The 11,641-nt window shown below is 53.5% G+C and overlaps 1 protein-coding gene across 2 annotated transcripts; it reads left to right on the top strand.

Moving 5' to 3' along the window:
* Positions 1-434: 434 nt before the first annotated feature.
* On the top strand, positions 435-10,617 carry CSAD (cysteine sulfinic acid decarboxylase). Of its 2 annotated transcripts, XM_007502983.3 has the most exons (14): positions 435-559; positions 1,022-1,148; positions 1,245-1,335; positions 1,676-1,782; positions 2,035-2,150; positions 2,301-2,380; positions 2,847-2,901; positions 3,285-3,401; positions 3,483-3,547; positions 4,286-4,367; positions 4,996-5,195; positions 6,608-6,659; positions 6,777-6,866; positions 8,254-10,617. In XM_007502983.3, exons 1-14 carry the CDS (start codon positions 437-439, stop codon positions 8,425-8,427), a joined length of 1,479 nt encoding a protein of 492 aa, XP_007503045.1. In that variant the 5' UTR covers positions 435-436; the 3' UTR covers positions 8,428-10,617. The 2 variants fall into 2 exon arrangements, with proteins under 2 accessions (XP_007503045.1, XP_056654120.1); XM_056798142.1 differs by lacking the exons at positions 4,286-4,367; positions 4,996-5,195.
* The last annotated feature ends 1,024 nt before the right edge of the window (positions 10,618-11,641 follow it).

Genomic DNA, 11,641 nt, shown 5'->3' on the forward strand with positions numbered 1-11,641 from the left:
CTTGGACCCTGCTCTTCTCCTTTTCACATCATAGCTTTTGGGCTAATGTTTATTCTAAGAGACTTATCTCTCACCATGAAACCTTCCTCCAACTCCCCCTCCCCCCTCCCCATATGGTCCAGTGGTCATCAGAGATGATGTCACGAGCACATGACTTGTCTATACCTCTAGCCTTCCTCCATCCAACTTCTGCCCAGTGTGTCCCAGCCCCATTGCTCCATTGGAGACTCCCAGCCTTCTCCAGCTTGCTGCCTGGGAGGGTGGAGGGTGGCTGCTGGTCTTGCTCATGGCCTTTTTTCTAGTCTGTCTCTTTCTAGATGCTCTTTGGAGCTCTCTCTCTTTTCTTGGCTTTTGCCACTGCTGACTCCTGGGTAGCTTAGGCCCACTGGGGCTTCCAGACCCATCGAGGCATCCTCTCTAACTTGCAGATCTTCAGATGGCTGAATCAAATCACTTCTCCCCACACTGGGATCTGTCAGCTGGTGAAGCCCTGCTTCAAGATGTCTTTGGGATTGTTATGGATGAGGCTGTTCGAAAAGGAACCGATGCCTCTGAAAAGGTGGGTCCCCTTCTTCCTTTCTCTCATAAAGAATACAGCTTGGAAACAGGTTTTATGTGACTTCCACTGGATCATCTACACTAAAGTCCTTGCCTTCTCGAGGAGGGAGGGAATTTGGAACTCCAAAATATGACAGTTCTCAATTTTTTTACATGTGATTGAGAAAAAACAACGTAAAAACATTCTTTAAATTAAGGTTACTAGAACGTAGACTATTTCTCCCTTTTCCACTCTGTCAGATGATGCCTTTTCTTGCTTCCAAAGAACCACAACTCTCCTTCATTCTGGTGGCTTTTCAGTTTCCCCCATATTCATCTAGAGAGTTGCTTCTGTAAGTTTGTGTGCATTTTTCCTTTCTGTGTGAATGGGTCCCAGGCCCTATTCCTGGGGGCACTTATTCCTGAACTCTAGCCAAAGTGAGACCTCTGTCCTCATACTTGGCACCAATGCCCCCCACCCCAGGTCTGTGAGTGGAAGGAGCCCGAGGAGCTGAGGAAGCTGCTTGACTTGGAGTTGCGGAGCCAAGGAGAGAGGCAGGATCAGATCCTTGATCGGTGCCGGACCATCATCCAGTATAGTGTGAAGACCTGTAGGTTTGAGCCTTGGGGCATGGAAGGATGGGGCAGGAGCTGGGCCTGGGCATCCCGAGAGGTCCTCACCTCCCTGCTCTCCTCCGCTGCCCCAGGTCATCCGCGATTCTTCAACCAGCTCTTCTCGGGGCTTGACCCCTGTGCTCTGGCCGGTCGCATCATCACGGAGAGCCTCAACACCAGCCAGTAAGTGTCCTCCACCCTCGCTCAGAGGGGGAGTGGGAAGCAGGGAAGCTCCATGGAGGAGGACGCCTCCCTGTCCTGTGCCACCGTCCCAGGACCACCATCTGCTTCCCGAAGACCCTCCTTCCTTCCTTTGCTCTTGTCTCGTCTCACTTTGCCTTCTGGCGCTTCCCCCTCCTCGAGGTCAGGCTGGTGTGTGGCCACGGGCACTCCCTGCCCTTCGCTTCCCTTGTCTGGGTGGGCACATGGAGCTCTTGGAGCCTGGAGGCCCCAGGGCTGCCCCTCGGCTGGCAGATTCCGGGCTCTCCCCCTGCCCTGTCTACACTCGCACCTCTTCCCTCAGGTACACATATGAAATCGCTCCAGTGTTTGTCCTCATGGAAGAGGAGGTGCTGAAGAAGCTCCGGGCCCTGGTGGGCTGGAGCAGTGGGGACGGGGTCTTCTGCCCAGGTAGGAGCCCGGGAATGTGCTCTGGTGTCCCAGCCTGTGCCCAGACGCCACATGAGCTGGCAAAAGCTAGCCTGCCCTCTTCTTCCCTCCAAATGGGTCCGAGGGCAGGGAGAGGAGGTGCAGGGGGCCTTTGGATCCTGGTCTTGCCAGACCGTCCCAGGATCAGGGCTGGGCTCTCGTGGGGGGAGGGAGAAGAGGCAAGTGGGGCTCCCCGCTTTCATCGCCGACTAATCCACGTGCTCCCCGGGACAGGTGGCTCCATTTCCAACATGTATGCACTGAACTTGGCACGCTACCAGCGTTATCCCGACTGCAAACAAAGGGGACTCCGGGCACTGCCACCTTTGGCCATCTTCACAACACAGGAGGTTTGAGGTTCCCCTTCCTGCTGTCCTGCCCTCTGGGCTGCTCCGCCTTCAGCTGGGGGGGCCGCCGTTTTTGTCCCCCCACCCCACCCCATTCTCCCTCCCCCGAGGGGCCCCCTGAAGCCACGCTCACTGGCCGCTCTCCTCCCACAGAGTCACTACTCCATTCAGAAAGGAGCAGCTTTCCTGGGCCTGGGCACGGACAGCATCCGCCTGGTTAAGGCTGACCAAAGGTGAAGCTCCTTTCTGCTCCTGTGGCCCCACAGCGGGGCTCCACGCGCCTCTTCTTTCCTGCCTTCAGGCTGGCCCACTCCCTCCACGTGGGCCCTTCTGCCCTGCTGGCCAAGAGAGCCCTCTCTTCCCGAAGAAGGCCAGGGTTCAAGCTGCCTGTGTGGCCTCGGGCACGTCGGGCAGCCTCCAGGGCCTCCTCTGTAACATGAGGATGCGCAACCCAAGGCCCCCTCGCCAGCCTCTGCCTCCCTCACCCTCGTGCCATACCCCACGTTTAGAGCCTGGGTTCCCCCTCTGGGAATGATGGTGCCCCACGAGAGGGGAGAACGAGGCTGTTTAGTGAGAGAAGAGAAGGCTGGGGCCGGGGTGGGGAGCTTCAGATCTTTATCCGAGCCGTAAGAGTGGCGGAGAGCTGCCCGATCAGGGCCTGGGATTGTCCTCTCAGTGGGATTCTGGCCTCCTTTCTAGGGGAAGGATGATCCCCGAGGATTTGGAGAAACAGATTAATCAAGCTGAGGCCGAGGTAAAGGGGGCTGGGTCTCTGGCTCACAGGCGCCTCTCATTCACCTGGCCCCATTGTGGGGGAGGGATGGGCCCCCCAGCTGGAGGAGAGAGGACACCTTGTCCCTCCCCTGGGGAGCCTGCAAGGTACGCACCGTCCGTCCCCAAGGGACAAAGGATCGAGAAGCTTCTGGAGACACCCGCTTGCAAGTCCAGCTTGTTCTTTAATGCCCTCCTTTATCAAATTGGGGATTGAACTGCATGCTGTCCCTGGTTCTTTCCGGGTCTGGGACGATGATCTCAGGGCTGTGGCGGTGCAGAGGGGAAAGGCTGGGAGAGCCGGGCTGGGAAATCTTCAGAGCTGTGCAAGGGGAAGTCCCTTTCATCCACTGTCCTTACCCCCAGGGTGCGGTGCCACTCCTCGTCAGTGCCACCTCAGGCACCACGGTGCTGGGAGCCTTCGACCCGCTGGAGGCCATCGCTGACGTGTGCCAGCAGCACGGGCTGTGGCTCCATGTGGATGTGAGTGCCCGGGGGTCTGGGAAAAGGGCAGGCATCTGAGAAGCAGCTTTGTTCCCCTCCTTATACTTCTTCTTCCAACAGGCAGCCTGGGGTGGAAGCGTCCTGCTGTCTCAGACACACCGGCACCTCTTGGAAGGCATTAAGAGGTGTGTGTGTGTGCCCCTAGGCACAGTGTGCCTCTCCAGTACTGGCATCATGCCCCGTGCAAGCCTTGGTGCTGACGGATGAGCTCCTGACCTCCTCTCTTAGGCACCCTTTGCCCCCTCTACAGTTTCCTAGAGTGCTTCTGTGCTCATGTGTGTATGTGTGTGTGCGTGCATGTGTCTTTGTCCCAGACTATTTGTTTCTTCAGTTGGTCCCTCTGTGTTTCCTCTGTCGCCTGCCTATGGTGTCCTTTGTTTTCTCGTCGCCCATTTCTGTCTGTCCACGACTGTCTGTCTCTGTCTCTGACTCTATCTCTCTCTTTCCTGGTTTTCTTTTTCTGTTCTCTCTCTCGGGTTCTCCTGTAGAGGGAGAGATAGATACACCATTGGTTAAAAGCTTTGGGGGAAAGTTGAAGGAAAAGAGAAGAAATTTGGAATTATCACCAATCTGGATTTGTTTTCACATCCTGAGGCTCAAAGCAAGAAATGAAAACTGAGGAAGTTGTGAAAGAAGGAAGTCAGGAGGGCAGGAAAGAAGGAAAGAAGAATTGAGGGATCTTGAAGAAGGAGATAGATATAACAAAGGACTTCCTAACTGGTAGGACAAGAGCAAGGCTAGGGAGCCAGGGAGCCTCTAGAAGTCTTGAGGAAGAAAAGAGAGTTGGGCTGGCTTGGGCAGGATCAGTTTGACTGGGCTGCTGCGAGAGACGCAGGATGACCCTGGTTTTACTTTCCCCACAGGGCTGATTCAGTGTCCTGGAATCCCCACAAGCTGCTCGCAACTGGGTTGCAGTGCTCAGCTCTCCTCCTTCGGGACACCTCGGTGGGGCTCCCTGAACCCCTTGTTGTACTCTCTTCCCTCTTCATCCCCAGGGCATGTTCCTTCCTTTTCCATTTCCCTTGATCAGATACCTCTGACAGCCTCCAACTCTCTATCCTCCATTATCCGGGTTTTATACAAAAGAGAGAAGCTCGAGTCTGGAATTATGTGAGGGGAGTTCCTGGTTAGAGCTGGGGAAGAACTTAAAATCAGGAGAAAACCCAGAATCATACATTTGGAGGTGTAAAGGACCTTAGAGGTCATTCAAAATAGGAAGAAACTGAAGCCAAGAAGTCAAGTGACTTGTCCAGGGTCATACTGACAACAAAGATCAGGATTCAAACCCAGGTCCTCTGACTCAAGGTCCAGGGCTCGTTTCACCATATGGCATTGTCCGCTCTGGATTTGAACCATCCATTCACCATCTCTACTAGGTCAAAGTTTAGCCCCGGAGGTATTCATATGAGCTAGCCGGTCTTGAAGAACCTTTCTAGCTAGCCCTAAAGTTCTGTGATTCTGGTGACAAGGCAGGGGATGGATAGGATGACCTCCCTGGTTCTCTCCTGCTTCAGACAGGAGGACCTGGAGGTAATGGTGTTGGGGGACATTCTTATGACTTCTTCCCCTGTAGAACTTGCTGAAACACTGTCATGGAGCCCAGGCTACCTACCTGTTTCAGCAAGACAAGTTCTACGATGTGGCTCTGGACACGGGAGACAAGGTTGTGCAGTGTGGCCGTCGTGTAGACTGTCTGAAGCTGTGGCTTATGTGGAAGGCTCTGGGCGGATCAGGGCTGGAGCAGCGCGTGGACTGGGCCTTCACCCTCACCCGGTAGGGGGGTATCCCCCAATTCTTTTTTTGTTTTCGTTCTTCAGGACAACATTTAATGAAATATCAGGGACAGAAAAGGAGTAACAGAACTTTTCTCTCCGAAGCCTGAGGCTTCCTCTCACACAAATATGCCCTGTCAGTGGAAAGACCAACATAGATCCACGGAACCCGTGTGGTGGGCCCCACATGTGGCCATAATGCATACAAGAAGGCCCCCCCCCCCCAATTCTCTACTCCCTCAGAGCAGCTTTCTCTCTCTCAGGCTGCCATTCCCTGAGTCTTTTGTCTCCTTCCCTCTCTGTCTCTGTCTGTCTGTCTGTGTCTCTCTGAGACTGCTCTTCCCTGAGTCTTTTCTCCTCCTCCCTCTGTCCGTCTCTCTGTCTGTCTATCTCTCTGTCTCGGTCGCTCTCTGAGGCTACCCTTCCCTAAGCCTTGTCTCTCTCTGTCTCCGTCTGTCTGTCTCCATTTTTTTATCTTCCTTTTGTTCCTCACTTCTTTTCCAGTTCTCCCTACCTTCGGTTTTGGTCGTCTTTCCTGTTCTTTTGCTTTCTTCGTTTCCTCTTTTACCCTTCTCTCCGTGACCTTGCCCTACTCTATTTTTCTAGTAATGGATCGTTTAAATCCACTAGATAGCCCCGTGAGTAGAGCATCGGGCCTGGAGATGGGAGGAGCTGGGCTTAAATCTGGCCTCAGAGGCTTCCTAGCAAGTCCTTTAACCTTGATTGCCCAGCCTTGCCCCTCTTCCATCTTAGAATTGGTACTAAGACAGAAGGCAAGGCTTTAAAAAAGCCAACACGTGTCATTTCAGACTGGAGTCTGCCCCATCATTGCTCTCCGATGAAGAGCTTTCTGTTGCCAGTGCGGGTTGGCACTTCCTCTGTCCCTTACAGCTTTAGAGAGCTGCCTGGAGGAGGAAAGTCTGAGAGCCTCCCTGGCTCTCCCAGCGTCTCTCAGACGGGAGACTCGGACCCTGGACTTTCTGCCTTCGACGGCTCTCTCCCCTGTGCCAAGCTGCCTCTGATGACGTCAATGTGTTTATTTAAAATGTTACTCACACCTTCTCTGTGTTTCACGTCAGAGGTACTTCTTAACCAACCCCCGACTTCTCTCTTAGGACAGAACAACGTGGGCCTCAGTAGGTATTACTCAGGCGGCATTCTGTGCCTGTTGTCCACCACCTTTCCACCAGGAGAAGGGAATAGGTTTTCCTCTCGCTGGACTCAGAATTGGCCAAAACGTTTAGTTTGATCTGTGTTTCCGGTCGTGTTGTTACGGTCATGCTGCTCCCGTGGCGTTGCTTTCTTTGGGAATTCTCTCGGGTCCTCCCGGTCACCCTTTCTTAGGTCTCGGCCAGATCTGATCCGTTTACCCCCCCTCCTTCCCCTCACCCTGTGGCGTCTGTTCTTTTGTAGATACCTTGTAGAAAAAATGAAGATGCGGAAGGGCTTTGAGCTGGTCATGGAGGTACAGCCCCCCCCTCTTCACCCCTTTTTTGTACGGCCCCCTCTGGGGAGTGATGGGTGGCTGTCCCCGTAGTCTGCTCCCTCCCATGATCCGTGCTCTGCCTCTGCTCCCTCCCAGCCAGAGTTTGTGAACGTGTGTTTCTGGTACGTGCCCCCCAGTCTTCGGGGACTTCAGGACAGCCCGGATTACGGCCAGAAGCTCTCCCAGGTGGGTGAGCGCGGTCCCTCCTTCCCCAAGCCCCCGGGGAGGCCGGCCTCTGCCGCCTGCCGCCTCCGGCTCCACTTTCCTTGGCCAGGGGAGCCCTTGTTTCTGAAATGCAAGAAGATAAAAGAGTGATGAGAAGGACTGGCGTGGCTGAATTTAGGAAGCTTATCCCTAGGCTGGCCAAGGGGAGGAAGGAGTTTTAGTAATAGCAGCTCGCGAGGACCAGCTGCTAACCTGAAAAAGGCTGTGAGTGGGAGCAGTTAGGTGGCCCAGAGATACTTCCTGGCTGTGTGACCCTGGGCAAGTCACTTTGCCCCATTTGCCTTTGCTCTTTTTGAAAATGGCCGAGTTGAGTGGGCAGAGGGAGCGCCCAAACCCGATCCTTGCCATTGTCGAAGCACTGACGTCGATGGGCTCGTGCCCAATGTTCCCTTTGGGAGTTTGGTCCTAGAGAGGATGGAGGGACCAGTGACAGACAACCGTGGGGAAGAGGGGCCCCTTGGGGAAGGCGGGATGCGGCGTGGAGCAACGAGGATGGGAGAGGCGAGAGGAGAGCCCGAGAGGAGCTGGGCCAGGATGGGGCCAGGGATTAGGGGCTTCCACCTGGCTTCCTCCCCATGGGGAGACGGCGCGGCAGACCCAGGAACTGGGTTTGAAACCTCCCTCTGTGGCTCACCGTCAAGGCATTTGACCTCCTCGGGCCTCATTTTATCATGGGTAAAACTGAGCGATTCAGTGGTGAGGCCCCTTCTGGCTCTTTCTTCTGTCGTTTTACCTTACTGAGTGGGGGTTACAGTGAGAGGCCATGGTCAGAGTGAAAGGGGGGGGCGGCGCCCTGAGGAGGGCAGGCTGTGTAGGGCTGAGTCCCGGAATACGCCATCCGTGACCCACCCCCTGGGCAGTTCTCCCGTGGTGCAGGGGAGAGAAGATGGAGACAGAAATGAAGCCGTCCCTGCCCTTAGGGAGTTTATGGCTTTGTCCTGCGATAAGGGAAGAAGAATCAAGTCTAGAGGGGAAGGGAGGGGATAAGATGTGGCAGAGCCGAGGGAAAGCGGGGGCAGAGGATGGGGAGCCGGTGAAGGCTTGGGGTGCACCTTGTGGGAGAAGAGAGAGAGCCACCGAGATCTGGATTCCAACCCTGCTTCTGTGACCTCCTCGGCCATCTTAGACTAGTCACGTAGCCTTGCGGACCTCAGTTTCCTTAACTGCAGGACGCAGGGGTTGCACCAGATGACCACTGGGCCCGTGCAGAAGGGAGAGAGATCCACGAATGGCACGCTGTGCCCGAGGAGCCTTAAGTGGCTCACACCTGTCCTAATGGAGGCGGGGCGGGTGGGGGAGGCTTCCCTTCCCCTGCAGGCTGATGCCCAGTCCCGCACGTCTCCCACAGGTGGCGCCGGTGCTGAAGGAGCGCATGGTCAAAGAGGGCTCCATGATGGTGGGCTACCAGCCCCACCGAAGCTGGCCCAACTTCTTCCGCCTGATTGTGGCGAACCCAGCCCTGAGCACCGCCGACCTCGACTTCTTCTTGGACGAGCTGGAGCGGTTGGGGCAGGACCTGTAACCTCCCCGGGCTGCCTAGAACTAGGAAGCCAGAGAGTCGTCCCCGCTCTCGGGGCGCTCCATCCCCGGGGAAGATGGCGGCCCCACACGTATCCTATCTCTACACACACATAGACCGCACTACCTATATAGCTAGATCGGGCATAACTGTAGAAGGAGCATAAACGGGGGGGTGGGGGGGTCAGGAAGGGCTCTGAGGAGGTGCAGTTCTTGAGGGAAGAGATTCTGTGAGCTGGAAGGGAGGAGGAAGCGCGCCCCAGCACAGGATGCAAACAGAGGAGCCCTCTGGGCTGGATGGAGGTCGGGTGGGCCGGGGCAGCTCATTGAAGGGCCAGAGGCAGGGGAGGGAGTCCATAGCAAGCTTTGGCAACTGGCAACTGGAATTGGGAGCCAAGGGAGAGTGAGGAGCCACGGGAGACCGAGGAGAGCCAGGGAGATGGATTGGGGGGGAAGAGGATGATTTCTGGTTTGGACTTGAGGAGGTCGAGATGACTCCAGGCCTTCCAGGACGTCCCAAAGGCTCTCTAGTCAGTTGGGGATGTAGGGCAGAGAGGTCCGGGGGTCATCTACACGGGGATAATACAGCTGTCCTAGTGGAGGGGGTCAGTGAGAGACCGGGGAAGAGGCTGGGGATTCCCCTCAGAAGGAGGATGAGCCAGGAAAGCAGCCTGAGAAGTCACAGGAGAGACGGGAAGGAGTCACCGAAAGCCGCAGATATTCAGAAGAGCCTTCAGAGGTTTGGCAGAGATGAAGACATGGCAGGTGAGAGGTCACTGGTGCCTTGGAGGGAGAGGAGGGGAAGAGAAGGTAGGAAGTGTAGACCAGAGGAAGTGTAGACTGCTTTCCTGAGAGCGTGGCCAAGAAAGGAAGGAGAGAGCTAGGCTAATGGCTTGAAGGTGGCTAGGGTCTAGGGTAGATTTTTTTAAGAATGAAGGAGACTTGGATAGGTTTGAGGGTCGGGAAACAGTAAATATGGAAAAGTTAAAAAGGCCCAGGTGATAGAGAGCCAGGCCTGGAGATAAGCAGTCCTGGCTTCAAATGTGACTTCAAACTTTGTAGCTGTGTGACCCTGGGCAAGTCACTTGACCCCCATTGCCTAGCCCTTACCGCTCTTCTGCCTTAGAACCAATACATAGTAGTGAGTCTGAGATGGAAGGTAAAGGTTTAAAAAAAAAAGATCAGAGGAGGCGGGGGATTGAGATTACTGTGTTAGAAAACTTAGAAGGAGGGGATGGGATCAAAAGCGGTGTAGAAGGGTTAACCTTGACGAGAAGGGCCTTGTTACAGATTAGGCAAGGGGGGAGAGAGGGGGTGACGTCAAGTGATTTGATGTAAAGAGAAGTGGAGATGAGGGAACCCCGGAAAAATGACCTTCGGTTTCTCAGGAAGGAAAGTAAGAGACCCTTAGCTGAAATGCTGGGATGTACAGGAAGCTTAAGGAAAGGAGAGAAGACTTGGAATAGCTTCTGGGGGTGGGGGAGGGAGGGGGAGAGAGAGAAAGAGTGTGAGTGTGTGTAAGAGAGAGAGAAGCTAAGGAGGAGTAAAAGGATCCCAACCCGAGTTGCACAACAGGAATTTGTAATGTGCCCAGTTGAAAGGTTGCACAAGCTCCTCTAGGTTTTGTTCCACAGCTGTTTAAGTGGTAGGGAAGGGTGGTAAAGAACATTAGGATAAGAAGTAATTCGGTACGGGTTAAAAGGCAGGCGCTTGGCAACGGGACCAGGGTTTCTGGCCAAGCCTGGAGCAGTCTGCATGAGACTCTCCTAATGGGTGGAAAGAGTGATGTGTGCTTGGGTTGAGGGGTAGAGTTGGTGCCGAACATTCTGAAGAGAGGCCTTCCTTCTTCACAAGATTCCACACTCACTTGGGTCCAGACCAGTTCCAGGCAGGAGAAAGACTTTCTTGTAGACGTGTAAAGGAAGTTGGCTCTTCAGCCTGCCCCTAAGTTCTAGCTTGCTTTCTTAGAGATCTGGGGGAGTTTCTCCCTGGGTATTTTGGGGCAATTCATTTGGTTGAGCAAGATCTCACCTCACTCTTGTCTAAAAAAAGCACGATCTCAATCACTCCAGCTTAAAGAGCAAGATTGCCTTTCTAAACAACTTATTCAATCCCATATATTTGCTAATATGTTCTAATCTGCAAAACTTCTTCAACTTCTGTTGTCTGTTTATATAAAAGAATTTACTCACTATTTGTGGTGGTTTTTTGTGTAACCAGTATTAGGTGGGCAGAGGCTGAGCGTGTGGGTGTAGTCGCTTCCCTGTTAAGAAATTGTGCCCTTCTCCTGCTTCCCTCAAGACAAGAAGAGGTCTCCCTTGGAGAGGCATGGGCAAGATTCCAGAGAGATCTCTGTGCCTTCCCTTGAGCGTCCTGACCCAGGGTTTGGGTGTATGTATTTCTTACACAGGCCAACAACTACCTCACAGATGCAGACGTAGATCCTAATAATGAACGAGTGTCCCCAATAACCCTGAGTGTTCTTCCCAGAGAAGTCTGAGAGGCTCAGAGTGGGGAGAGTTAGGCCCCATATTGGAGGCCAGAGGCAGGATTTGGATCTCCCAGGAACCCAGCCAAACTTATGAGTCCTTAAGGCAGTCCTGAGATCAGGATTGGGTAAGGAAAGTTTGCTGTAAGCCCATAACAATTTTCAATGAAAATTTTTCTTTTCTTGTTTACTTGTTGCCCTTTTGTTTTTTGGGTACCTGAGGCATTTCCCTTTCAGACCCTATATACTGCATCCCACAACCATAGAATCCAACTCTGCTGAGAGGAGGGACGTGTGTTTTCTTAACACTTTTCCAGAATTGATTTAGTTAACATTTTAAATGAAAGAACTCGCCACTCACAATCCCAGATTCTCCCTGTACAGTATCCCATCCATACACATCCACCTTTTCTTAGACTCTCAAACCTCTAAGTTTATGGGACTCAAACCTCTAAGTCCATGCTGTCCTAGGGACTGTTTCCTCTTAGTTCTCCAAGAAGTCTGACTTCTCCCTGAAAAGTCATTAGGTATTTCTGTACCTGGCATTGTGCTAGGCATTAGAGAATACAGAAGTCTGAGACACCATAGGGTTAAAGAAGGCGCACAAGAAGGAAAAGATATAGGAAGGTGCCATGTTAAATCAGTATTTTGTGTATATAACAACATCATGAAATAATAAATTATATGATTCTCATGGTTATAAAATACCTAGGGTACCAACTGGGCACCA

This window comes from Monodelphis domestica, chromosome 5 (genome assembly GCF_027887165.1).
Source record: "Monodelphis domestica isolate mMonDom1 chromosome 5, mMonDom1.pri, whole genome shotgun sequence".
NCBI classification, from domain to species: domain Eukaryota; kingdom Metazoa; phylum Chordata; class Mammalia; order Didelphimorphia; family Didelphidae; genus Monodelphis; species Monodelphis domestica.